Genomic DNA, 27,918 nt, shown 5'->3' with positions numbered 1-27,918 from the left:
TCAGAGGACTACTTTTAACTAAACCATATGACTAAGTGCATTCTCTGGATGCTCCCTGAACTCTGGACGATGTGCCTGCTGGGACTGACTGAAACAAAGCATTTAATTATAATGCAAAGAGGGGAGTGTCTGGCTCTACAGTGTTGGCCAGCCCCAGTTTCTTTGGCAGTGGGATCTGTTAAAAGCTGCAGAGTCTGATCTGTTGCTCTGAGCTGTTTGTCTCTGTGAGGTCAAACTCCTTTGAGAAACACACTGACTCTTCTGGGGATTGTGGAGTTTGATCTTTAAGTCTCTTGTAAGCAAAGGCCATCATATTTATCCTCAAAACTGCTTTTTTCTTGCATCTTTCCATACACAGGGACACTCCTTGCTCTGTAGGGCAGAAGGAATGGACCACTGCTTCGGTCCCAGAATCAGTGCTGGATATCTTCCTGAAAGGCAACTGGAGCATGGAGAATCCTTCCCCATCTTGTGAGTGTAGCAGTGAGAAGATCAAGAAGATGCTGCCTGTGTGCCCCCCTGGTGCAGGTGGCCTGCCACCCCCACAGGTAGGAGGGAGCTCAGTGTTACTGCAGTGAGGAATGCTCATGAGGAGCAGAGTGGCTAGGTGTGATTCTTGCACGCAGCATTGTATGAGATTTATTTCTCTCAGCACCTGTGTTTTCTGATGAGCATTTATCTTGTGTTTTCACTGGTGACACCAGCGTGAGCAAGACACAGCTGACATCCTCCAGAATCTGACAGGCCGCAATATATCAGACTACCTAGTGAAGACCTATGCGCAGATCATTGGGAAAAGGTAGCTGTTGAACACTCCCCCTTCCCTCCCCAACAAACACTGCTTGCTCTATGGGTGATGCACAGATCAGGCAAATAAGCCTGGGCAGCCCAAACTCTTCAGAAGAGAGCCAAATCCACTCAGATCCTCAGAGAGCCCTGATCCTCAGCTCAAGTGATGTTTCTGCTTTGTGAGTGATTCTGTGTGCTGACCCTCATAGGCAGGTTATGGAGGAAGCCTAGGGATTACACTGAAGAGGGATGCTGGGAGCTGTATCAGATGTGAGAGGCTATTGCACTCTTTTCCCTGGCCATGTCCCTTCAGCTTTGTTAGGTCTGTCTCTCTTCTGGTTCCATGTATGATATATCAGCTCTTTTTTCTCTCTGCAGCTTAAAGAATAAAATCTGGGTGAATGAGTTCAGGTGAGTTACTGCATTTTCCTTAGCTTGTATATGTCCATTAAACCTAGACCATAGTATTTAACAGGACACATCCACCCTGCTTTGCTGTTTGTGTTATAGGACTCTTAACTGCCAGATATTGGAGGAAGATATTCAAGGATAAACTGGGACAACCCCAGAGCACTGGATAGCATGTCTGCCTTATGCAGAGAGCAGTCTTGAAAAGATTTGCATGACCAGCATGCTGGTACTCTATTCTGTGAGGTGCTATTCTTCCAAGCAAGGGCAGCAGGGAGACATCCTGCTTTTCCTGCAGCAGAGAATAGCTGCCTTTGGACAGCATGCTGAGCACTCATATAATGAGTGTTTAACCCCAGAAACAAAGAGCAGAAGACTTCATGGCTTGGCAACCATGTAGGAGAATAAAAATCATCCCTTTGTGTTAGATTGGAGATACTAGCCTTGGGTGTACTGCAGGAAGAGGAGACACAGACATGGAGAGGGATAGGGAGTAGCATTTTGTGGAGGTCCGTGAATAGTCATATCTTAGCATCACTTTCTGTCTGAACTTTCAGGTATGGTGGCTTTTCCTTGGGAGCCAGCAGTTCCCTCGTGCTTCCTCCAAGTCATGAAGTCACTGATGCCATTAAACAGGTGAAGAAAATTTTGGAGCTGGCACAGGTGAGCAGTTGTCCCCCATAAGCCCAAGATGCACTAAATACTGTGTCTTGCTATTTGAGAGATGACTTGGAAGCCGTGAAATGAGGAGCCATGTGTGTGTTAGCTGTGTTCACTCACTTCTCCCGACTACCTCTTAACTGGGATCTCCCAGGCTGTTGTCTGGGAATAGCAGAAGTCTTGAAGATACACTCAGCTAAAGCTTGCCCAGCCCATGTTGCTAATGTGGGTTCTGCCCAGCACCAGTTGCAAGCCAGTGGGGATTGCAGACATCTGAATGTTTTGTGGCAGGACATGGTGGGCTGTCTTGTGGAATTAAGAAGAGGTTCTTGCCATCCTCAAAAACCTCAGTTGAACCTGTGCTGAGTCTGCCCTGGCTCAGAAGAGAATTTGGGCCACTGTTTTCATCTGAAACTGCCAGCCTGCAGGATGTCTCTGAAGGTTGCATGCAACTTTGGTTAACACGTTTTGCTGGGAAAAAAAACAGGCATAAGACTGACCCCTCTTACCAGCGAGACTACGGAAAGGAAAGGTGAAGGGAAATCTCAGTTACTCAGCCTTCTTACCACCTCCAGTTTGGTGGGTAGAGGCTGTTGAATTGGCAGAAAGCTGTCAGAGCTGTGAAAAACATTGTGTAGTCTCTGCTAGACCCCAGGGCATAATAAAGGTATTCTTAGAGGGGAAGTAACTGTCCCTTTGCTATTTGCAGGGGAGTTCTGGGGATCGATTTCTCAACAGTTTATCAAGTTTCATGAAAGGCCTGGATACAAAGAACAATGTGAAGGTAAATCAACCAATCCTCATTTCTGTGCCTGCTGTTTGAAGCTCTGGTGACTTGGAGTCATAGCAGTTTCCACTGGAAAACTTTGTAGACCAGAGTTCTCTGTATTTGCTAGTGGAGTAAATGTAGCTTGTTGTTTTATGTGGACTTCCTCAAAATCTGTTTCTCCTGTGGAGTCTAGGCCTAAATGCCAAAAAGAGTTCAATGCTGAATCAGTGATAGCTTCAGTGAAACCTCTTGTGTTTATTGATTAAACTGTGTGTTCTGCCCCTGAGCAAGTTAGCTGGAGTGATATGGAAAGAAATATGCGCTCAACAGAGGAAGGGATGTTCTGAAGGGCTTGGGAAGCCTTTGGGTAGCTGAGGTACCTGGTGCCTTTCTGATGCTGGTGTGGTGTCTTGTAGGTGTGGTTTAACAACAAGGGCTGGCATGCCATTGCATCCTTCCTGAATGTGATCAACAATGCCATCCTTCGGGCCAACCTCCAGCAGGGTGAAAATCCCAGTGCTTATGGGATCACTGCCTTCAATCACCCACTCAACCTCACCAAGCAGCAGCTCTCTGAAGTAGCTCTGTAAGTTGTGACATGACTATGGATGTGTTTGGGCTCATTGCTGATGACTGAAAACAGGCAACATGAGAGGTTTTGGACCTACTGGTGGACAGTCAGTGGCCTCTGCCATTTATGCTCTTAACATGCAGGCCTTATTTTCTCTGGTCTGGGGAGGTGGCAACCTGTGCTGCTGAGAACTTGCTGTTGAACAGCACTTCTGTACAAACTTTCTCTGTCCTTGAGTCCCTGGAAGCTGCAGTTTTTAAGAACCAGTCCTTTTCAGGAATCACACTTTCTGCAACTCTAGGAAATCCGTCTCAGCCACCTTCAGAAAGGTGTCTCACCATAAATATGGTCATTCTTTTGTCCTCATCATTTGACTAGGGACATCTGATAGGTCCTATTGAGTCTTGCCCACTGTCTCAAGCTGGGGGGCACACCGTAATGCACAGGGTTAACTTCACTGAGGCATCGACTAGTCCACTCTCACTGTGATCAGAGTCAGAACTCATAATCTGAGTGCATAGATATCCTTCAATCCATAAAACAGTAGCAGATAATGGGCAGATACTTCTCAGCTTGGAAACAACACCAAAAAAAGACAAACCCCAACAACCCCAGGAAATGGATTATATGGGAAACAAAGTGGTGGTAATAAGGAAAGCAGGAAGCAGTCTATTTTGCTAAAGTTATTAACCAGTCTGCAGGTTGTGATGCTGTGCTTGAGATGCCAGCAGACTATATACGTTCCCTTTGTTATATGGCTGGAGAAGAACTGTGCAGTTAGGAGAATCCTGCATGGTAATTCATTACTCAGGATTCTGAGTATAAGGGCAGACTAATGACAGCAGCAGAGGAAATAGTTTCTGCCCTGCCCTGCATGAGCTGCCTCATTTCATCTCAAAGGAGCCAGTACCAGCATACAAATAATTTGCTTTCTTCCTTTTTTTATCCAGGATGACCACCTCTGTTGATGTCCTTGTGTCCATCTGTGTGATCTTTGCCATGTCCTTTGTTCCTGCCAGCTTTGTGGTTTTCCTTATTCAGGAACGTGTCAGTAAGGCTAAACACTTGCAGTTCATCAGTGGTGTGAAGCCTGTTATCTACTGGCTGGCCAACTTTGTGTGGGATATGGTAAGGACTTAGACTGGGCTAAACTATCCTCTGTTCTGTTTTTCCAGGGACTTTTGAAGTGCACAGTGCAGTTTGTTCCAGCAGGCACCACATTATTTCAGTGAATAACAACTGTGACTATGACTTTTGTGTTTTCTCTTATGGAGCAGTGCTTCATCTCAGTGGGTCAAGGGGTACAACAGAGGATGGAAGGACAACCATAAGCTCAATCATTAGCATTTATTATGTCACTCTAAAATGCTTGCTAAAAATGTTTGTTTGTGTAGCCCCTTGTTCTGCTCTGTCCAAAGCAGGTTTTCTCAACCTGTGGTGCCTGAAACCTCTGAGAGTCTACTGACTACTTCTAGAGGGACCAAGAAATGTAAATTCATGTGTACTGTATTATGGTTCACACATATGACACTTTTAAACAGATTTGGGAACACTGAAGAGTTTTGAAAACTATTGGATTAGAGCAGAAAAAAATCTCTTCTTTTTTTTATGTCATCTGGAAAGAAATCTGAAGTCATGTTTTTCACCTTCTAGTGCAACTACATTGTTCCGGCCACACTAGTTGTTATCATCTTCATCTGCTTCCAACAGAAGTCCTATGTATCCTCCTCCAACTTGCCTGTGCTGGCTCTCCTCCTGTTTCTCTATGGGTAAGGGATTTCTTAGCAGAGGATGACTGGGAAGGCTCTTAGACGTGGAAGGTTCTTACCTGATGTCACTGCCTTTTCTCTTGCCAGGTGGTCCATCACCCCTCTCATGTATCCGGCCTCCTTTGTGTTCAAAATCCCTAGCACAGCATATGTTGTGCTGACCAGTGTGAATCTCTTCATTGGCATCAATGGGAGTGTGGCCACCTTTGTCCTGGAGCTCTTCACCAACAATGTATGTTTTTCCAGAGGCTCCTCAACTGTCTTGGTGCAGTTGCTACAGTCTGGTTCCATGTTGGTACAGGTTCCTCATCTGGTGCCTTTAGCAGCCAGATCTCCAGAAAAGCTAAGCACTGTACACATTAGCTTCAGCAACAGTTTAAACAAGGTTCTTCTGGAAATGGGTTAAAGCCCCCTTTAGAAAAGCTCACAGAGTAATTAAGGTGGGGAAGAAGCTCCTGAGGTTGTCTAGTCCAACCTCTGAGCAGGATCCAGCTACAACAGTGTATTGGGTTTGCATGGCCTCGTTTTTCGTAGTGGGGGGCAAGGTCAAACTGTTAAGAGCAGGTTGCTCAGAGCCATTGGACTTGAAAATTTCCAGGGAGAGACTCCACAGTCTTTCTGGACAACTTTTTCCACTTTTCAGTCATTCTTAGGGTGAAAAAAGAAATAGAATTTTCTTATGTTCAAATGGAATTTCTTGTATGTTCTTAAAGAAGGGCATTTTCCATCTACGAAGGCCATTTAATCACCCAGCTATTTAGTTGCCCTAAATTTTGCCTCCTATTGTAGATATCTCTCTAGCTATGGGAGCTTAGGCACTTCAGTTTTTCAACACCAGATGCCTCCTGGGGAAGGTTCCTCTCATGCTTGTAGACAACACAAAACGTCTTAGCAAGCACTGTTTGACCCACAGTGGTGTGAAGTGTTCCTTGTGGGAGGAGGCTCAGGAGACACCCTGGGAGTTACCTGTTGATTGTACCTCTTCCTGTGGGTATAAGGGCGTGGTCCTTGATGATGGTTCCTTTTGTTACAAAGCCTGGTCTAGCTCAGTAAAAATGAGTACATGGTCAGAGATGAGTACCTGGCAGAACAGGAAATCAGGGTGCTATCAGTTCAATCCATGGACTAAGCCAGCTGTGAGACAACAAAGGAAAAGTATTAGAGCTTCCAGTATGGGACAGGGAGGAACTCCCTGCAGCCACTGACATAACCAGATTGTTCAAGTTAAACTTCCCTGTGTCCTCAGCCAGTAGCCTTTTTGCATGTCGTTGTTTGCAGATGCTGCAGTTAGACTGTGAGTGTTTGGAAAAACCTTTTATTGCATTTTGCTTGTTAATAGTGTTGTGAGCAACACAACAACACTGACTGTCCAGAGGAGCCATGGCCATGGCTCTTGGGAGAACATTACTAATCCTTAGATTTTGTGGGGCTGCAGTGGGAAAGGGAAGGAGGGGTCAATGACAACATGGGTCACGCTTGGGAAGTGGTGGCTGTTTTTGCTCAGCTGGCTCACTGGCATGTGAATTTTTTCTTAACAGAAGCTGAAGGATATCAATGACATCCTGAAGTCTGTCTTCCTCATCTTCCCTCACTTCTGCCTGGGCCGGGGACTCATTGACATGGTGAAAAACCAGGCTATGGCTGATGCTCTGGAGAGATTTGGTGAGTGAAATTGTATTTCACATAGACAATGGCCTGAAAGGAATGGACAAATCTAGAGTCTGCTCCAGACAAGCAGGAACTGAAAGTGCACAATTTGCAGCACAGACCTGGTCAAACTAGGCAAGTCATCATAGCCATCCACTCTTAAATTGTTAAGAGAAACTGGTAGATAGATTCAAAGATTTTTGATTTAAGACCATTAAATAAAAATGCGTAAAGACAATTGCATGGATGTCATTAGGCCTAGTGTTAGGAGTGGCTGAGGTTCTGGAAAGCTGGATGGATTTTTTTCTGGCATGCAGATGTCAGGTCTGAGTCATAGTCTTTCTGTGCTTCACTAACCTTTTGGACAGGTGGGTTAGCTCTTTGGCAGACTGAATTCTCTGGGCCCGAGTCCCAACTTTGCTACAGAAAAAAATGTGCTCGCAGCCACAGTGGGCCCCTTATGTGGTCTAACCTTTCCCTCCTGTAACTGGCTCATCACCAGTTGTCCCAGTGCCCAACTTGGTGAGCTCTGCTGGAAGAAATGCTAGCCTGCTCCCCTTGCTCTGGAAAAGTGATTGTGCTTTTAATCTATTTTGGCAGGAGAGAATCGGTTTGTGTCCCCTTTGTCATGGGACCTGGTGGGAAGGAACCTCTTTGCCATGGCTGTAGAAGGTGTGGTGTTTTTTCTCATCACAGTGCTCATCCAGTACAGGTTCTTCATCAAACCCAGGTAAGTTGTCCTCTCTACTGTGCTGCTACAGGCAGGTGAAGCTTTCATTGGCGTCACCTATGAAATGGGAGAATACTACCTATGAAAGCCCTGTCATTTTCTGCTAAGGTTTTATCATGTTGCTTTCTTCAGGCCTGTTTATGCCAAGCTGCCTCCTGTGAATGATGAAGACGAGGATGTAACCAGAGAGAGACAGAGGATAATTAGTGGAGGAGGACAGAGTGACATTTTGGAAATCAAGGAGCTAACCAAGGTGACAGAACTTCTGAATTCGTACTCGTTGACACAAAACTATGCAGTTCACTGTGCCTTACCAGAGGAATTTAGTGGGATCAAAACTGGATCGAGTTGGGAGTACTGCAGATGTACAGCTCTGATTAGAATTCTTTGACATTGTCCTCTTTCTTTTTTCTTATGGTTTTAGATTTACAGAATGAAGAGAAAGCCAGCAGTTGATAGGATCTGTGTTGGAATCCCCCCTGGAGAGGTAAGCTTATTTGTTAAATGGATTGTTTTGCTATTACTGCAGTATTTAGGAGCCACATGACAGCACAGGGTGGAGTAAGATCAAAACCAGATGAATGTTCAAATTGCACTTAAGGAAAGTAGAAGCTGGAGCAGTTTCTGGTTCTATGTGTCTCTGCCTTTAAAGAAGATATTACTCTTAGTGTCTGGGACCAGAAGCCAAACTCCAGAATGCAAGGTTTGGCACAGATCAACTGCAGTGACAGGGTATCAAGAGCTTGTTCATCTTCCCAGCCTAAAGGTTTATACTTGATATAAAAACCCAGAAGTTTTGGGGTTTTTTCCTGAAATTGACTTCAGGGTCCCTCTAGCTGTACTCAGGGTCAAGTTTGCTTCTTTCCATCTTGTCAGTGCTGAAAACAATGCAGTTGGATCCTGTTCTTAAATACACTGTGCTCTTTTATTTCCCTAGTGCTTTGGGCTCCTGGGAGTAAATGGTGCTGGCAAGTCATCCACTTTTAAGATGCTAACTGGTGATACAGATGTGACAGGAGGAGAAGCTTTCCTCAAAGGAAACAGGTGAAAGACAGTGCATATTTTCTCTGCTTTCCCCTTTAGTTTTAACAGCTTTTTTTCAAAACTCTGAAAACATCAAAACTCTCTGCCACTTTTCCTGTTTGCAGCTCCTGGCATCTGTTTCAGCCCTTGTTTGAGTCTGGTAAAGTACGTTAGGGGCTTAGGAAAGTTGGTTTAGTCTGGTAGTCATTTCTAGTCAGCTCTTCTGAGTTTAAATGTTTTGGTTTGTTTTTTTTTTAAGGAGGAGAAAAGTGAGAGAGATAAAAAGTAACTCAATCAAAATGGACCTCTATGATTCTGTATTTTTGTTAGTTCAGTAATTCCAGGAACACTGTTTCACACTGTTTTAACATCTAAATTCGCAGTGTATGCTCATGAAATCCTAGCAAAGGCTTTTTTTTCTTTTACAGTATTTTGTCCAACATCCAAGAAGTCCATCAGAACATGGGCTACTGCCCACAGTTTGATGCTGTTAATGAACTGCTGACAGGACGAGAGCACTTGGAGTTCTTTGCACTCCTGAGAGGTGTTCCAGAGAAAGAAGTCTGCAAGGTAAATGAAACACCACAGGACCCACCCCAGTGACCAACTTGCAAGTTCTTGCTTGCATGCACCCTCCCTGCAGCTCATGTAATGCCAAGCTGTTGGAGATACTGTATGGTGAAATCTGCCCCCCCTTTCCTTCAGGGAAACCCAAGAGTTCCCCTGTTTTTTCAGTGTTGCCTGGAAAACTGTACTAAATGGAAGGGCAGATAATTTGGGTCCTGTCTTCTCATAGTGAATGCTCTTTTCCACTGAACAACTTTCCTCCTTTAAGAATTTAAGGGCTGTGGAGCTGCAAGTCATGCAGGACCTCAGTTACTGTCAAGTGTTAATTCTCTAAAGTCCCTGGAAACAAACAGCTATAGCTTAGCAGAAGCTTTGTGCTGAGTTTTAAAAGCTTTCCAGTTGATCATGGTGCATCATTAAAGTGCTGCTATTTCGGCATTCAGAGATGAGGTTACAGTAACAGTCTTTAGGCAGTCGATGACAGCTGCCAGTACCATGCAGCACCCTTCTCAGTTCTGTTTCCTGGAATTAACAGTTTTTACTGTAGGAGGCCTGAGTGCTCTAGGTAGATGATATTTAGGGTAATGTCCAAGTATCTTGAATCCTTCTGTGAGGGTAGACATGATGGGTGGAAACTGCAATCTCCTTCTAAGATTGCTGCCAAGTTCTTCCATGTGATGTTCTTACCAGTTCCATATAAAAAGGGACCCAGTTCTGGGTGTGATTTGAGTAGTAGCTGAATCTCTTCCCCATAACGCACTGCAGGGCAGCAATGCCTGCCTGTTGGCACCATTAGGGATACTGCTGAACAGCAAACCAAATTCCATCTATCCAAAGAGCTACGATGCACCGTGGTGTGGCAGCTGTGGGTCAGTAGTGTCCATGTCCCTGCTGTAAGCCCACAGTAATAGGAAAGCTCACTGAAGCTAGTGCTGTTGCTGGTTAAGGTGGCTCAGCTGATGCTGAAGTCGTGCCCACCAGCTGATAAGCTGCAGCCATTTGATTTTTCAGGCCCCCTGGGGACAGGGTTACATATATCCTGATCCAGAGGTGCACAGGGGGTTTCAAAATCCGTATCCATGCCACATTAGATCCTCAGATGAATGGCCCTTCTGAAAGCTTCTTTTGAAGCCAAAGCTTGTAAGAAAAATCTCTTTGTGCAGACGTTGCTATGCTTGATTTAAAATGGTATTGTGCTGTGTGTCATAGGTTGGCGAGTGGGCAATTCGGAAACTGGGCCTTGTGAAATATGGAGAAAAATATGCTGGGAATTACAGTGGAGGGAACAGACGCAAGCTTTCCACAGCCATTGCCCTCATTGGAGGGCCACCTGTGGTGTTCCTGGTGAGTTCACAACCTTTGCTCATCAATATTTTTCTTGAAAAATAGAAAAACATGTTGAAATGAAGACTAATTAAAAATCCAGTGCCTAAATTACTTTGTCATTTTAGAAAATAAATCAAACTTGCTTATTTTCAATGTTTCCATAATCAGGAATGGACAGGTAATTTCAAAGATGAGGTATTTTTCATCAGAATGCAGCAGCATAATCTGTTTTTTGTATGCCTTCTGCAGGATGAGCCAACAACAGGGATGGATCCCAAAGCACGTCGCTTCTTGTGGAACTGTGCTCTGAGTGTAATCAAAGAGGGGAGATCAGTGGTGCTCACATCTCACAGGTCAGTGGCAGCCCTCTTGTGTCATACCTTGGCTTTTACATCTGCCAGGGCTGGATGCTAAGCTCAGCCTTTCTGCTCTGCCCTTCAATGCTGTTTGCAGTACTAATGAAGTTATTTCTGCCTGCAGCATGGAAGAATGTGAAGCCCTGTGCACTCGCATGGCAATAATGGTCAATGGGCGATTCAGATGTCTGGGTAGTGTCCAGCACCTAAAAAACAGGTAGGTGGGGTGGTTTTTTGCTTACACCACAGATTTTGCATTTTTAGGTAGATACAGTTAGGTTTAGCTCCTCATGCAGCATTTCCATTGCTATTCTGACTATAGGAAATGCTGCTGGATTTTTAGCATCACTTGTATTTCAGAAGCGCTTAACTCTTGTATTGACATTTTTGTTTGCAGGTTTGGAGATGGTTACACCATAGTGGTGAGAATTGCAGGGGCAAACCCAGATCTGAAGCCTGTTGAGGAGTTCTTTGGGCATGCCTTCCCTGGAAGTGTCCTAAAGGAAAAACATCGGAATATGCTGCAGTACCAGCTTCCCTCTTCACCATCCTCCCTGGCCAAAATATTCAGTATTCTCTCCCAGAACAAGAAGAGACTCCACATAGAAGACTACTCCGTTTCTCAGACCACACTTGACCAAGTAAGTTTTTAGTAGCCTGGATGCCAAAAGTTTCTTTGGCAGAGGTAGGAGAACATCATCCAATTTAATTGACCTCTATCTTATAAGGGCATTTAAAGTAGAAGTACTGAATCTCAGGACTATTTCAGGATATCCAGTGCTTAAAATGCCATGACAAGTCATGAAATACTATGGTGGTGTTTGACATGGCCTTTTTTCTTGTAGGTTTTTGTAAATTTTGCTAAGGACCAAAGTGATGACGACCATACTAAGGACCTGTCATTGCACAAAAACCAGACTGTGGTAGACATTGCAATCCTTAACTCCTTCCTGCAAGATGAGAAGGTAAAAGAAAGTTGTGTGTGAGCCAATCATCAAAGAGATGATGAGCAGAATGCAAACTTCCTTTTCCTGGGATAGGATACTCCCAAAGAAGCTAGAGGAAAAGCAACTGGACACTCTACTGAAAACCATTCAATGCAATGCAATTCAATGCAATGAAAACAATTCCTTAACAGGGGCAGTGCCTCATGGAGTCGTCTTGTACTGTTCTCCAGTGAAAGACTTGAACTTAGCTCAATACAGTATAACTCTGAAGCTGTGGTAAAGCACCCACAAGATGCTGTGGGCTTTCAACTATACTGTATCTTGTTCTGTACAGTATGTTTTTATTAGGGTTGCTAAAATAATTCATTAAGAAATCATGGCCAGTGGTTATTTACAGATACTCAGGACATGCATGTTTTAGTCCTTAGAACATTCATGTCAGGAGTGGGAATGTGCTGGTGCTATATCCATTGCTGGCAATGAATGCACCAAAACAGTCCATGGCAAGAAAAGTCACCACCAGTGTTGTAGCCTTAGGTTGTAAAAACTTACCTGTAAAAACTTACAAGCTGGCTTTCTCTAGGCTGGTGTAGGTCAGTGGTGACAAAGCTGAGGCCACGAAGCAGTACTGTGCAGGTGGGATGGCAAGAGACAGGCCATCATAACCACACATCTTCATCAGCAAGTGGCGATAGGCAGAACTGTGAACCCTCCAAATGCATGATTGTCCCACCAGCATCACAATCAACAACATATTCTGACTAGGTGTTTGTGCAGTTAAGTACTTTCCTGCTCCTCTGAGGTACTGTTGCAGCTGCATGAACGTCTAGTAGAAAGAAGTGGGTGAGAAGCAGACATAGGGTTTGGACCACAGCAGCAAACTCAGTAGTTGTACAAGCTGCTAATGCCAAGAGCAAATTCTAAATCATGAGCTGTCACTCAGATTTGTAATATCTGCTCTTTAACCCCTGCTTTGCACCAGAAAGGTACCCAACATCTGGAATTACTGCTTAGCACAAGCATGTTGCTCTTTCTGGCTTTGCCAGATAAAACTAGAAGTGAGATGTAGATTTTTTTTTTTAAACAGTATTATTTATGACTTTAAATAGGTAGGTAGCATAATTAGGGATTGGAAATGCTTTCAGTTGATCTTTGTAGCCATGGTATTTCTTTACATTATGCCTGTAATGCTATGCTCTCTTTCTGTCCATGTAGTGGATAGCTGCATTCATGATCTGACCATGTTCCAGATTCTAGCAATCAGCTGCTATCTGCAAACAACTGCAAGTTGTTCACCTAAAATTTTCCTGTTTGGAAACTGATATATTATTAATGTGTAAGTTTCTGCTTCTGTTGTGCAGTGTAGTTTCAGTCATTAGGTGATCCCTAACTGGAGTATACACCCTTATTATACATGTGACAAACAACTGTTTCAGTAAGAAATCCCCCTGAAAAACAAGAGAGTTCAAGATAGTAGTGGTACAGTTCATCAGTCAAGTTTTTCAAGTTTTACAAAGCCAGACTAATATTAGAGGGGAAATTATATAGTAAGAACAAGCAATTCTTGTTCACATTGTACAACGGTCATGGGAGAGTATGCTTTTAGGGCCCCTCTGTGTTGCTTTTACATTTGAAAATTGGTTCAGTAATGTGGTTTGAACACAAGTGCAGTTCCTGAGCTGTTCCTGTGTGCCATTCCTCTGCCTTAAATACCCACAGAGGTTCTGCACTAGTTTTGATGCTACTCCATCAATCAGTCATGGACCATTTTCTTCTGTGAATGACCATAGCAGCCCAGCAAATACTGAAAAGGCTGACATGAGCCTTTTCATGAAGAAGATTAATTACATATTTCCAAATATACTTGTTAACACTGACCAACTCAACATTTTTAAAACACAGTTAAACTAAATTCCTTGTCCCTCTATGTCCTGCCTTGAGGTAAAGTAAGAGCTTAGTACAGGCTCTGCTGAAGTGCCTTTTTCATACTTTTTTTTTTTTTTTTTTATCTGTATAATTCATTGCTAAGGGGATTGAGAAAAGGAGTGTAAAGGGGATTGGTATACCTCACTGAAAACATACTTTGTTATTACCTTTATGACATCGTCACTCTACGGGGATGAGTTACAGGGTGATGAATACAGCAGACTTCCAGGTGCAGAAACAGCAGAGCTACAGCCATGACTACTCTGGAACAGGCTGCAAGTATGTTGCAGTAAAATTTAAACAAGTAGCTTGTCCTGGAGGCTTGCCACTGCTAAAAGTCGCTATTACAAATCAGCATTACTGAAGTGAAGGGCTAATGTTTTGCATTGCACCAAGCTAGTGCATGTAGAACTAGAACGAGTTCTAGGAGGATTCAGATTTGGTCCTGAAAGGGCCAAATCTGTGGTTTGCTCTTGGTAACTGCTCCTTTAAATAATTCATGTATCAAGAAACAACAGTTACATGGTAATACACTTTCCTTAGGCCACCAAAAAGATTCTTGATTCTATTGCCCCGTGATTGTCGTGCTTACAGGGTCTGCTCTCTGTGACAAAATATTGCAGTAAATGTGGATATTAACCAAACTACTTCACAGCTCTGATTGGCATTGTTTGTACTGAACAGACAGCATAATGCAACACTGGCATGAAGATTGGTCATGGAATATGATCAGAAAGCCACTAATTTTTTCTTAACTATATGTTGGGAAAAAATCACTCTAGAGTCATACACATTATGTGAACCTCTTTTGATAATGAAACTACACTGAGGTGTTAACTTATTTTAAACTTCAGTAGTATTGACATGTTGCATCCCTCTCTGTAGTACATTTGTATTTCTTTAAGGAGTTGTTGTATTTTCCCCATGGTTAAACAACCACTGTTGTGCTTATCTTTCCCTCCTGAATCATAGTTGGTCCTTTGTTCCAAGCACTTTATGCTATCTGTAATGGGATCTATTTTTGCACTGGAATATCTGTTAACTTTGCAAAAATCTAGAGAGATTTCACAACTGAAATTTCTAAGTTAAATCCTTAAATGGACGTTTTCATTAAAAGCAAAAAAAAAAAGTATATATATTTGTATTTGCTAATATCTGTTATGTGAAGTATTAAAAGGCACTCTAATTGCCTTGTATTAAGTAAAAAATAAAGCTGTTATAGCACCATTGGTCTCCACAAGTGTGATTTTTGTATTTGTTATTTCAAGGAGCACTGCTAGAAGCTTTTAGTTTTGCCTGGTTTTATTTTGTTCTTAACTTTGATGCATGAGATTTCAGTAGCTCTAAAAACAAGTACAGAGTAGATATACTATTTTCAGGTAAATGAGGAGATGCAAGATATAAAGGTAAGTGTTACATTAAACTTAATGTCAGTAAATGAAAAGGTCTCTAGCAAGTGATTGGTTAACTGTCAAATCCACCTACAAAATATAACAAACTTCTCTGGATGTTTAAATTGCAACTCAAGTACCTGCCTCTGAATTTTTATTACAGATATGTGAGTTGCTGATTGCTCCTCCTCGCTAAAAACACCCTATACACTCGTTTGATTTTGAACAGCAGTTTACAAATTAAAGCAGAATAATGGTGTGATTGCTCAAGGATAAACTGATACTAAAATGTTGTCTGCTACTACCTATAGTGTCACCATCAACCAAGTTCCAGTATCTAACCAATTCCTGAAGTTACACTCATCAGGAAAATTCTTCCTGATATAACCAAATTAGAATTTCACAGAATCAGAATATGCTGAGTTGGAAGACACCCTAAACGATCACCAAGTCCCATTCCTGGCCCTGTACAACATCATCCCCAAGAATCACACCATGTGCTTCAGAGCATTGTCCAAACACTTCTTGATCTCTCTCAGGCCTGGTGCTTTGATCACTTCCATGGAGAGCCTGTTACAGTGCCCAGCCCCCTCTGGGTGAAGAATCCCTATCTAATATCCAGCCTTAACCTCCTCTGACACAACTTCAGGCCATTCCCTGAGGTCCTGTCACTGGGTGACAGAGAGACAATTTCAGTGTCTGCCCCTCCTCTTTCCCTCAGGAGGAAGTTGTAACTGCAGTGGAGTCTCCCCTCAGTCTCCACCAGGCTGAACAAACACAGGGACCTCAGATGCTCCTCATTCAGCTACCCCTCAGGGTCCTTCACCACCTTTGTTGCCCCTCTCTAATGGCTTAATATCTTTTTAACATTGTAATGATGCTTTAGGATTTTAGTTTTTTTTATTTTTCATATATTTGTAATCCTGCAATTCTTTAGTATAAACTCCATATAGAATATTAGCTACTGTTTTCCCATTTTGGTCAGACTAAACAATTTCTCTCCAAGCCTAGGAATCAAGGACACCTTACTTTCTCAGGCCATAAGAAATATAAACAAAAGTGAGTTGGGGGAGCAAACTTGGGGTAAATTACTTCATTACCTAGAGCTGTAATTGGAAGATTAACCCCCAATCTGCAAATGGACCAAACTTACAAAAGTATGCAAGCCCATGACCCATAGTTCATTTCTGTGTGTAGCCAAGATCTTCCTGAAATGTATCTTGAAGGGCCTTCAATAAATATAACTGCTTTTTATTCTCCCTAATTTGTCTGGCCCCTGTTTTTAGGTGGTCCCAAAAGGCATCAGTGGCACCCAAACCTGCCCCCAGCAGTGAGGCTGCCTCAGTGCAGAGCAGAGCAGGACAATCCCCTCCCTTGCCTGGCTGTGATGCTGTGCCTGATGCACCGCAGGACAGACCTGGCCCTCGTGGCTGCCAGGGCACAGACCAGGACCCCCCAGGGCCCACTCCTGTCTTGTTCCCCAGCCTGTCTGTACAGCCAGGGTTGCCCTACCCCAGGTGCAGAATCTGGCACTTTGAACTTCATGTGGTTGATGATTACCTAGGCCTCTTAATTTCCTGGGTTTTCTGTTTTGACCTAGTGTCCAGCTGGCACCTCAGCATAAAGCACACCTCTAACATCTTGAATGTTCTTTACTCTCAGTGCTGGTGTTACAGAAAATAGTTTTAATTAAAAAAAAAGAAAAACAACCAACCAACCAAAAAACCCCAGTGAAACAATTCTTGCATTCAAATGAAGAAAAAGTCTTTTTAACTCTTCCCCACTTTTGAGCCCATATTTTTTTTTAGTAAAAAATAAAATCTTCCTTTAAAAGACCTCTTGTAAGACAAAGTTCTGAACAATATACTGGTTCATCAGTTCTTGGTACCTTCAAGGTTGATTTGTAAAATGTAAGACAAGGGTCTCTGAAGTTGTGTTTGTTCCACCCTGAGAATGCTAAACGTGGCTATGTTGGAGGGAGCAGTGTATGAAGACACGGATATAGCAGCTGGGACCTGTTACAGTCCCTTAACTACAGCAGCCACATCCCATGCACTCACCTGGGACACAAGCATGATGGCCCAGAGCTCGTTTTAGTGCTTTCTGTGAGATCCTAATGCACTTTAAAGAAGCAATAATCATTAGGCAAACTGCACTAAGATACTTCAGTACTCAATTGCTCATTGCAGATCCACGATTAACACACAGAAAATCCTCCCAAGTGCTCTGCAATTTATAGTACCTATAAATTTCAGAAGAGGGTGCTCTGTACCACTTTTCACAAAATAGAAGTTTGACTTCTCAGCCCATGTGCCTTCTGCCTTACTACTATTCACTCTAGCTTACTGGTTCTAAAGCAATTTGTTGTTGACCAAAAGACAAGACCTGCAAAATGAACACTGTACTTGGAGAATGAGATTGATCATTTCATAGTTAAAAAGAGGAAGAGCTTGAGCACTAAGAAATTAATTAGACACTTAAACACTAAGAATTAATGCTTTATGCTCATTTATTTAGCTTTCAATAGTGTGACAAAAAGTATTTCAAAGAATGACAGCACATGTAAATCAGTTGAGTCTGATGACACAATTGAACAAGAAGGGCTAATCCTTTAGCACCCTAAGCAAATATTAAAGTACCCAAGCCAAAGCTTGTGTGGGTAACTCACAGTTTTGAGGCAGTGTTTAATGAACAAAAAAAAGAAAAGGCTGAAATGAGCCATAACAAGTTATTATGTAAAAAGTCTCATGGCAGAGGTCATTAGGATACACTACCTAATCAGCCCCACTGTTGCATTTAAGTGCAATTCCAGCAACACTGCTGTTGTACATTACCCAGAATTAATATAAAGTATGCCAGTGAGAATTTTGATTAAAACATAATTGGGTAAGATGTGGGAGCTTTCCTTCTTAAAACTGTATGGAATAACTAAGATGTGATTATTATAAGAGGCATCAAAGTACATTATAAAAATGATACCATCCCTGGCTGGAATGCTGGACAAGGGCACTTAACTTTCTCAGTTTGGTAAGTGATCTAGCTATGCAAAAAATTATGAAGAACTTAGGGATTAAAATAGATGTTGGTGATACATGGCTTGTGTCATGATATGGCTCAAGTTCTTTGTCCTGGAGATGTAGGAACATCACCATAAGCTTCTGTTTAACAATTGGTATCAGAGTGCTGATTTACACTGCCAGTGGATCAGCGTTTTGCATCCATTTTTTGTCAACAGAAGAACAGCTCAGCTCATGAGGGATGGGGGTCCATGTCACTTGCTGACAGCACTTCCACCTTGTCTCTTCTGCCATCAGTTACATCTTTTAGAAGAAGGTTACTTCAGTGGTGAGCATTGCAGAGGAATCAGAAGGACATTTTGCTGGGACTCCAAGAATCTGACACTGTCACGCACTAAAATTAAATACACATTTAATTAAGACAGTATTCCAATGAAAAGTAATACTTTTCTCAGCATGCATGCAGGTAACACAAATGAGTTCTCCAGATTCATCATGTCTTACCAGCTGCTACAACTCTGGCATCTTCGTGGGCGCTGTGTCTTCCTGCTGCCCGCTGATCTGGGCTCTCATTCCACCATAATACATGGACTAAGAAAGTACAAATAAAGTTAGCTGAGCACCATTATGCTGCAATAGAACATGTACTCTAAGTCCTAGCAATCTGCCTTTATCTGTTACATGCCTTGCAGCTATGGGAAACAAATACTCCAGGCATGCCAGTGGTGGGATGATCTTTCACTGAGCCATTGCATGGTTTGACTTTGATATCAGATCTTAGAGTCTTTTAAGACTGGGGCAACTGGCTTAAGTCTATAACCCAATACACAAAGCTGGGTTCAAGGACTGTTTGTAGGACTTCAGTGATGCACACCAACATTTTCAGCGAGCTGGCCAATCTTGATCCAGGATGGTGGCTTGCCCCTCTGCCTCTGCCCCTTCCTATGCCAAAATCTGTATCAGAAATTGATGAGTACCTGTGTTAAGTAATCCATATTCTGTGTGGAAAACACCAATCAGCTTGGTATATCCTGTGTTGATGTGAGCATTGATTGCAGCTCGAAATGCTTCACCCCACAATGCTGGTCCACCAGGCTTCATCTGGAAAGTAACCCATTCATACACACCTAGAAGAAAAGGCAAATACTACCACAAGGAAGGAAATACAAATTAATACACCAGATCTTGAGCCACGTCTCATGGCCACAGTGTATTTGCTGTGAGACCAGTATAATGTTTCCCTGCATTTGAGGACAGCAGGAAACTGCCGTTTTCTCCCAACGTGCACAAGAACTCACACCTTCCAGAGGCTCACAACAGCACAAGCCCACAAACAGCAGTTAGTTCAAGTAGACCAAGTGTCAATCTAAGTACCAAGGTCCTGAAGAACAGGCTTCCCAGAAAGCCCAACTTCGCAAATTTCAATGCTGCATGAAGACTTTAGGATATTCAGACTACTTTGCAGATACCACAAGTGCTCATACTTGTTTGAGGGATTTGGGTGTCTGCTTGAGCAATGCTAGGTGTCTTTTCTAAGACTGGAAATGTTTTCTGGCATTGAAGTGATTTATGACATTACAAACTCCGTTGATTCCTGCCAGTTGGTCACAGTAAGATCTGACAGCATAACCAAAAGAGCAGGACTAGTTTAGCACCTCTGCTGTGCCAAGTGATCTCCCTTATTTGTAGAGAAACAGCATAATTTGCCAAAAAACCTCCAGTCCTGCAAAAAGTTACTTGTCTTCTTTCTGTTCAGGTAGTTACTTCAGACCACAATTGTTGACACAGTAATAGAAAGCCAGACACTTGCTACTTGGGAGTGTCTGGTGTCACTCTCCAACAACAGGCTGCAGATAAACTACAACAGTGTTTGAAGTAGCCTCTCCAGACTTAAGAGAAAATTGGACTGCTTTCAAATTCAACAGCAGCAGCATAAAATTCCGAATCCTGAATAAAGGAAATAAAGAACAAAGATTACTGTAGTTATAAGTGTGCTGAGGGCTGAAGCAAGGTCTGTTCCCTGTCACTCCATGCAAGAAAGCCTGCCAATGTTCATAAACTGGGGAACAGTCAACATTACTAACATCATATTTGCTACAGAGAGAATGAAAATACAAAGAGACATGACTTCTACACCTAACCTATGATTGTTACAAAAAAGGGCACAAGGAAGAACTGCGGAACTACAGCTCAGTCAGTCTCACCTCTCTACCTGGCAAGATCAAGGACCAGATCCTTATGTTTGATTTTCATGTATCTTTAAAAAAGTAGAAAATCTTTTAAACTTTATGTGAAAGAAGCAGTAACATCAAAGCAAATTGATAAGAGGAAAGTCTCTGTGAAAGAGAACAACGATTATCCAGGAAATGCCCTCTCACTGATGGACAGACAAGGGAAGTCCGGGATGACTGCTCTGACCACACTATGGCACTGTCATTTTGCATATTCATTTAGCAAGTCACAATCCTATCATTAACAACCTTGATGATCAGCGCTCTAGCTCTAGTCAGTTATTGATGTATGTTAGTGTAAAATCCTTCCAAAAAACTCTGTCCCTCATTGTCTTATGTCACCTTTTCCACATGGATGCACGTACATGCATTTGTTACGTAAAGGGTCATAAAACTGTGCAATACCTGGTTTAAACTTTAAGCCATTTTTTGCTAATGCCGGTAGCTTTAATCAGAAAAAGAAAACATAAGCTCACCCCCTTCCTTTGAAGGCTTCCCAAGCTGACACCAGGGCACCAGATAAGCAACCTCATTGTGCTGCTTCTCTACCAAGGGGAGAGCCGCAGAGATGAATTTTCCCTGCCAGTCTTTGTCATTTGCTAGTGCATGCCGGACTGCTGTTCTGTGGGCAAAATTATCTGTAAAAAAGGAAAAAAACCCATGAAAAAATGCATACGATGTCACATCAGACTCAATCAAAATGTGTAACTGCAAGAAGGCAAACTACACTTATCTAATTTTGAAACTGGTATTTTTAGACATCATATTAGCTCAAAGCAGATGTGGTAAGTTTCCTTTAAATTCTGCAAAACTTCCTTTAAAATCTGCTTTAACTCTCAGATTAAAATGGATTCAAGCCAAACGGAATTTTCCAAGAAAGCTTACAAAAGAGTTAAAGTAAGTTAAGCAATTTTACTATTTAAAAAGATTTACACATAGCAATTGCAGGGACTACTGGATGTGACAACAGTTACCAAGGATAAGATTTGGAGAAAGCACAGTGGATATAGAAATGAAGTGGAAAAAAATCAGGAGAAGTAATAGTCTACCAAGAAAAAAATTAATAATTGTGCTTTGGCTTATGTAAAGTGACATTAACAGTGTAGAATTAATGTTTGTGTGTTCAGTAACATAAAAAGATGTTAAATGCCCAAAAGCTAAACCATTTCTTCTCTTTTTTTTCCCTTGATGAAAAACAAATCCACTTAATTAAGAGTGTGAATTTCAACTGCTTAGGCTGCAGTGGCATCTTAAGCAATGTATTTATGCAGACAGCCCCCAATATTACAAAAGAAAAATCCAGCATCTGAGGATGGGAAGAAGTTTGAGAAATATCAGTATCTCGGGACTAAGAGGTAAATATAGAAATTATGTAAGCAGGGATCTGATGAATCAAGGAGGAAGGATGTTGTAAAGTTTGTTCATTTCTCAGATCATAGTGTGGTCTCAGGGTGGGGGGAGGAGCTACCATAATTAGACTGTAAAACACTGTTAGGAAACAAAAGGTATAGGTTTTCTCTTAGGTTTGCATTTTAAAGGTTTCCCATAGATTTTTTTAAATTTAGAGACAGTCAGTCACTACAGCCAAGAATAAAATGTTCTGAGAAGCAGGACAATATATAAATGCAAGTGAACTCAAAATATTGACAAATGAATGGTCCTCTCTTGAAGGAACAGAAAGCCATGGCTGCCCAGGTCATGAAAAATGTTAAGGTACTCAATGTTCTTTTTTGCCTTGGTCTGCACTGGCAGGTGCTCCAGCCAGACCATGCAAGTCACAGAAGGCAAAGGCAGGCACTCTGAGAATGAAGAACCACCTGCTGTAGGAAAAGTCCAGGTCTGAGACCATCTAAGGGACGTGAAGATGCACAAATCAACAGGACTTAATGAGATACATTCATGGGTCCTGAGGAAACTGTCAGAGGAAGTGGCTAAGCCACAATTCATTGTATTTGACAAGTTATGGCAGCCCATTTTTGAAAAGGAACATAAAAAGAACTGCAGATCTACAGCTTGGTCAGTCTCACCTCTGTGCTTGGCAAGATCCTTATGGAAGCTATGCCAAGGCTCGTGGAAGGCCATGAGGTGAATAGTGACAGCCAAAATGGCTTCATTAAGGGCAAATTGTGCCTGACTAATTTTGGCCTTCTGTGATGGAGTTACAGCTTTGGTGGATGAGGGAAGAATGACTGACATCAGAGGAGGTGACAAAGATGATCCAAGCGCTCAAGCCCATCTCCTGTGAAGAAAAGCTGTAAGAGTTTGGGCTATTCAGCCTGAAGAAGAGAAGGCTCCAAGGAGACCTTACAGCAGCATTCCAGCACCTAAAGGGAGCCTATAAGAGAGCTGGAGAGGCACTTTTTATGAGGGCATGTAGTGATAGGACAAGAGGGAATGACTTCAAACTGACAAAGGGTAGACTTAGAATCACAGGATGGTTTGGATTGGAAAGAACTTCTAAACATCATCTAGTTTCAACCCCCCAGTCATGTCAGGGGACACCAGCCACACAGAGCTTCATTCAGCCTGCCTTAAATACCTTCTGGGGCGGAGTAAGATTTAGACTAGATATCATGAATAAATTCTTCACTGTGAGAATGCTGAGACACTGGAGCAGATTGTTCAGAGAAGCTGTGGATGCCCTATCCCTGGAAGTATTAAAGGCCAGGCTGGATGTGGCCCTGAGCAACATGGTTGAGAGGAACCAAACAATTCTCTGATTCCATGATTCATCCCTCCAAAACAAAAGGGGTGGTCCTTTAATCTGAACAGGTACTGTGACCACAGTGGACTTCAATAAGCACACTGTCTCAACATGCAAATACACCAAGACTGCAGCAGGGGCTCAAGGGGAATTATACACAAGTATCACTTGTGTATTTGGGGAATGAACACAAGTATCACTTCCCTTGGCCTCTACAAAAAGCACAGAAAGCACAACTAGTTTTTAGCATAATAGTAGCTTTTTTGGCTTACCTGCACCTTCCATATCAGCATCAACTCCAACAAGATAAAAAGTTGATCATACTGCAAAAACCGTATTGCTAGCAAGGTTAAAGTTGCAACAAAAACACTCTGCATGTCTGAGAAGTCAGACCTGGTGGAGTGGCTTCCTACCTCAGTACAGGCCCACTGCACAAGGAGTTTAAGCATGCAAGCTGCATGCTCATTTTTTTATGGGAGTGACTGGTACTCTGAGCTAAAATACAAGAACAATTATACATGCATATAAACACACACAGACTGCATATGTGTGCACATTTCCTTTTTTTCCATTAGCTTTGAAGGTTTTGAGACATTTGTGGAACTGACCCTAAGTTAAAAATATTTACCATGAACAAAACACTCTGCCACAGTTCCTCTTAGACCTGTTTTGAACAGAGACTGATGTTCAAGAACATCTGTAACTTTCTCATCCCACCACGTCAAAGTTGCCCTGACAAGCTCTGACGTGCTCTTGTCACTAGTCAGTACAGGAGCAATGTTTTGGGGCACCTCCTTACAATGAGAGCAACAAATAAAAGCCAGGTAAGCATTCCCCTCACCTTCTTGCCGAGGAGACGGGGGACACAAAGAGAGCAGAGCAGCGCAAAGGGATGCTGACCGTACCGTACTTCCAAATGTGGAGCACCTTGTTCATCGCTCCCAGCTCTGAGTACCAGAATCCCACCAGCTCCGAGTGGGCAGTGCGAAAGTGAAAGTACTTGTTGACCATTTCCAAAAACTCCTTCATCTTCGCTGGCTTAATATCATATGTGCGAATTTCATAGAAAATGCCATTATTCTGTCTGGGCCCTGTAGCAAGGCATACCTGAAAGAAAATAGTAAGAAAAAATAGTAAAAAACAATTCTCCAGCCAGAAAGTTGTATTCTAATTTTTTTTAAATTAGTGCAATACTACAGAAGGATCTGTTACTGCAGGTTGGGAGAGGGGTACTTACTTCATGACGTCCACTACAAAAAAAATACCTTTTGAGACTTTCTTTGGAAGTAGTTCCAATGTGCATTATTTGCTGGCACTCCTTTTGGCAATGCAACAGACTGTCTCTTTTTTTTGATGCACTCAACTGTTTAATTATTAGCTCATAATAAAGCAGGATTCTTCTTTTCTCAACCTCTTCCTCAGCAAGTCAGCAGCAAGATGCATTTGGCTAAACATGTTACTCAAAAGCAAGGCTACTGAGACGCCACCAAAGAGGAAGCAACATCAGCATCTGCCTGTGCTGCACTTACCCAACCAACTCACACTACTGCATTGTGTTTTTCCACTGACAACCATATACCAGTATTAGGAAATTACATATTATTGGCAAATGAAAGAAAAAGATACCAACACTTAGGAAAGAGTGATTTGTTCCAACAAAAGATTGCTTAAGTCCACATCCTAGCTCTTTACTGGCTGCTTCCCAAGGGCTGATCAAGAACAGTTTTTCTGTTCATATTACGTAAAACTCTTTGGGAGTCCCAGACTAAGTGTACTATTGCAGTTGCCTCAATAACCTGGAACATGCTACTCACCTCTCAAATAAAACATGAAAAATTAGGGCCAAAACACAGCTTTGGCCTTAGCCTATGTTTGCACAGAGGCAGCTACGAGATGGATTTTTCACATGAATCTGCAGGCATGAGCACCATGTAACTCAAGCAGCAGAACAGAATTGTTTATGTTTAGAAATTACTTTAAGATCATCCCAACCACTGTGAATCCAGATGTGCCATGTCCACCACTAAAACATATCCTCAAGTGACAAGTCTACCTGTTTTCAAACACTTCCAGGGGTGGTGACTCCACCATTCCCCTGTTTGAGTGCTTTACAACCCTTTCAGTGAATAAATTTCTCCTAACATCCTCTCCTGGTTTAGGCAATTTGAGGCTGCTTCCTCTAATTCTGTCACTTGCTTCCTGGGAGAAGAGCCTGACCTCCCCCACTCCCAGCTGGCTGCATCTCCACGTCGCTGAATACAGAAGGTGAAAAACAAAGGCTTTGTTCCTCAATGGCCCTTGGCGGCATGACACATCCAGTACTGGCTTCCATAAGTCACAGCTCCTTGGGGCTGACATAAACCCTTGCAGGATCCTGACTGAGCCTGCAGGAGCGACCCATTCCACACTGGATTTCTGTGGGACTCGAGAGGTCCGGAAGGTTTCTGCTGCTTGGACAGACAATGGGACACTGCAGGCCCACTTCTGTTCCAGAGAGGGGCTATGGAGCTGGTGAAGGGTCTGGAGCACAAGTCCTACGAGGAGGAGCTGAGGGAACCGGGAGTGTTTAGCCTGGTGAAGAAAAGGCTCAGGGTGACCTTATCACTCTCCACAACTGCCTGAAAGGAGGGTACAACCAGGTAGGGGTCGGCATCTTCTTGCAGGCCGAGGACAGTGACAAGGTAAGAGGGCATAGGCTCAAGCGACAGCGGGAAAGGTCCAGATTGGACATCAGGAAGAAATTCTTTACAGACTGGGTGATGGGACATCGGAATGGGCTGCCAAGGGACGTGGTGGAATCGCCGTCCCTCGAGGTGTTTAAGGAAAGGCTGGACGCGACACTTGGCGCCACGGTCTGCTTCACAGGGCGGCGGTACTCGAGCGTGGGCCGGACTGGCTGACTTCAGCAATCTTTTCCAACCCAACCGATCCCGTGACCGGCGGATGGATCCCAAAGGACCCCACACGACTCCGGCAGGGCCCGGCGCTCGGCGCGCCCGTAGGCTCGTGGCAGACGGTGTCGCGATAGCGACAGGCCCCGCGCGGAGGGAGCGGCCCCGGGAGCGGCCCCGCCCGCCCCCCGCCTCTACCTGCGGGCCGGCGCGCGGCAGGGCCAGGCGGGCGGCGGCGGCGAGCGGGCGGCGGAGCAGCGCCGGCGGCAGCATGGCGGGCACGGCCTGGTCACGGACCCACACAGACACAGACACGGACACCCCCTGCCGTGGGGCGGCACGTGGGGCGGGGCGAGGGGAGCCTCTGGCACCGCCTCGGCAGCCCGCCCCGCCCCGCCCCGCCCCGCCGCCTCGGCAGCCCTGCGCACCGAGGCGCCGGTGGGAGGACTGGGGGCGGACGGAGCGGGGTGCGGAAGGCATAGCTGCTGTGGTTTTAAGCTCAGCTGGAGATGAAGCAGGTCGCCGCTGAGCTTCCCCCCGCCCCTCCCTTTCCCACATCGGTGGAATGCGGAGGAGAATCGAATTAAAACTTGTGTGTTGACATAAGAAGAGCTTCATAACTGAAGCAACCACAAGCGCACCAGTGCAGTTGCTCACCACCCACTGACTCAGCCAGACCCCCCTCGCAAAACCAGATCGTCCACCCTCCCAGGTCACTCCCCCCCGCTCAAATACCCGGCATGACGTTCTGTGTGTGCGACATCCCTTTGGTCAGTTCGGGTCACCTGTCCCGGCCGTGCTCCCTCCCACTTCCATTTGCGTGCCGCCTCCTTGGCGGAGCATGAGAGAAGGTGGAAAAAAAAAAATTCCTTGACGTAGGATAAACACGACTTGGCAAAATACCAAGCCATCAGTGTGTTATCAACAGCATTCTTATTCCAAATCCAAAACACAGCCCTGTAATAGCTACTGAGAAAAAATTAACTCTACCTTAGCTGTAACTAGGGGCAACAGCTGAGAATTGCTCGTTTAAATTACCCGGCATGGGTACCTGAAATGTGGGATCTGTGCGTCTGCCCATGCACCTGAATGAAATAAAAAGTATCCTAGCTGCCTGAGGAGACCTTTACCTCACAGGCTGCCCTGGGGCAAATCACTCAGTAACATCACCCACACGCCAGGACCAAACTTCAAACAGATCACACTGATCCTCCTCTGCAGAATCAAACTTTAAATTGTGCAGACAGAGATCCTTCATCAGCAGTACTCCTCCGTAAGAAAGTCGCATGGCACTCTTCTGTGGCATTCTTTTGGGTGAAACCAGAAGTGGCAGTCGTGCGCAGCAACAGGAACTCCCACCGGCTTACAGCTCTGGGCCCAGTCGCATACTTCTTCCAACCACACAGTTACCAAGGGATGAGATTTGTTGCTGAGACTGTATCTTCGCAGGGTCAAATATTGACTAAGAGGAATATAAAGAAAAAATTTCTTCTGTTACCAGTGCAATCTAGAGTTCTACCTTGGGAGACAAATCAGCTGCTAGCAAAGGATGCTTTCTGGAAGACTACCTAAATTTACAAGTCATCTTTTATGATTCCTCTTAATAGGGGCAGCACTTTCCTTCTTGTACACCAAATAATTGATTTTGAGGGTCTCTGCATGGAATTAAATCTTATAAGAGCAATTATGAATTCATGCCTATGGAGCTTTCATGCTTTTTCTCACAATAAACAAATTTTCATTTTGTTAAAGACAAATTCAGGAAGAAAGATTGTCTAAATTAAAATATGATTAAAAAAGTTGTTCTAACATATTAAAAGAGCATTGTGGAAAGAATGAAGCATCTATATTGTGTATATGTTATATGTTATTTTGCAAGTGGTTGCATTTGTTACAGATTTTTTATGGCATGAAATAAGTCTCAGAGTTTCTACAGCAGAATCACATAATCACAGAATGACATAAAGTGTCATTACTGACACAGTTGTTGCCACTTCAAAATTGGTTTAACATGGAAGTTTTTTTTTTCCATTTTAGAAAAATTGTTTCAGCTGAATGCAAAGAATGTGATGGCAAATTCCAAAATATTTAAACGTCTCCATTGTTTATCTCATTGTATGGTTGAAGTGATGCCCTTCATAACCATATTGTAGTGGAATATTCCTTCACATTTTAAAGAGATTTTATTTTTATAGT

The 27,918-nt window shown here is 43.4% G+C and overlaps 2 protein-coding genes across 5 annotated transcripts in view; one reads left to right on the top strand and one right to left on the bottom strand.

Annotated features, from left to right (window-relative positions):
• ABCA1 (ATP binding cassette subfamily A member 1) overlaps positions 1-14,715 on the top strand; it is a 92,441-nt gene extending 77,726 nt beyond the window's left edge. For both annotated transcript variants that reach the window (XM_059836707.1, XM_059836706.1), the window contains exons 31-50: positions 359-548; positions 705-799; positions 1,168-1,200; positions 1,755-1,860; positions 2,567-2,641; positions 3,043-3,212; positions 4,148-4,325; positions 4,851-4,966; positions 5,054-5,198; positions 6,505-6,628; positions 7,214-7,343; positions 7,476-7,596; positions 7,768-7,830; positions 8,281-8,387; positions 8,795-8,936; positions 10,143-10,277; positions 10,509-10,612; positions 10,740-10,832; positions 11,013-11,256; positions 11,461-14,715. In XM_059836707.1, the coding sequence (XP_059692690.1) occupies positions 359-548; positions 705-799; positions 1,168-1,200; positions 1,755-1,860; positions 2,567-2,641; positions 3,043-3,212; positions 4,148-4,325; positions 4,851-4,966; positions 5,054-5,198; positions 6,505-6,628; positions 7,214-7,343; positions 7,476-7,596; positions 7,768-7,830; positions 8,281-8,387; positions 8,795-8,936; positions 10,143-10,277; positions 10,509-10,612; positions 10,740-10,832; positions 11,013-11,256; positions 11,461-11,601 (2,512 nt within the window). In that variant the 3' untranslated portion in view covers positions 11,602-14,715. The remainder of the gene's footprint in view (positions 1-358; positions 549-704; positions 800-1,167; positions 1,201-1,754; positions 1,861-2,566; positions 2,642-3,042; positions 3,213-4,147; positions 4,326-4,850; positions 4,967-5,053; positions 5,199-6,504; positions 6,629-7,213; positions 7,344-7,475; positions 7,597-7,767; positions 7,831-8,280; positions 8,388-8,794; positions 8,937-10,142; positions 10,278-10,508; positions 10,613-10,739; positions 10,833-11,012; positions 11,257-11,460) is intronic.
• A 2,655-nt stretch (positions 14,716-17,370) lies between these two features.
• NIPSNAP3A (nipsnap homolog 3A) lies at positions 17,371-26,478 on the bottom strand. 3 transcript variants are annotated; one of them, XM_059873717.1, is made up of 6 exons: positions 26,458-26,478; positions 23,737-23,938; positions 20,604-20,765; positions 18,874-19,023; positions 18,401-18,487; positions 17,371-18,290 (listed from the first exon to the last, which is right to left on the bottom strand). In XM_059873717.1, the coding sequence occupies exons 2-6, from the start codon at positions 23,858-23,860 to the stop codon at positions 18,214-18,216; spliced, it is 600 nt and encodes a 199-aa protein (XP_059729700.1). In that variant the 5' UTR covers positions 23,861-23,938; positions 26,458-26,478; the 3' UTR covers positions 17,371-18,213. The 3 variants fall into 3 exon arrangements, with proteins under 3 accessions (XP_059729700.1, XP_059729698.1, XP_059729699.1); XM_059873715.1 differs by lacking the exon at positions 26,458-26,478 and adding an exon at positions 25,921-26,073; XM_059873716.1 differs by lacking the exon at positions 26,458-26,478 and adding an exon at positions 24,069-25,827.
• Between the last annotated feature and the right edge of the window lie 1,440 nt (positions 26,479-27,918).

Source organism: Haemorhous mexicanus, chromosome Z, assembly GCF_027477595.1.
Source record: "Haemorhous mexicanus isolate bHaeMex1 chromosome Z, bHaeMex1.pri, whole genome shotgun sequence".
Classification (NCBI taxonomy): Eukaryota; Metazoa; Chordata; class Aves; order Passeriformes; family Fringillidae; genus Haemorhous; species Haemorhous mexicanus.
The sequence above is the reverse complement of the archived record's forward strand: the minus strand, read 5'-3'. Positions and strand labels throughout refer to the sequence as shown.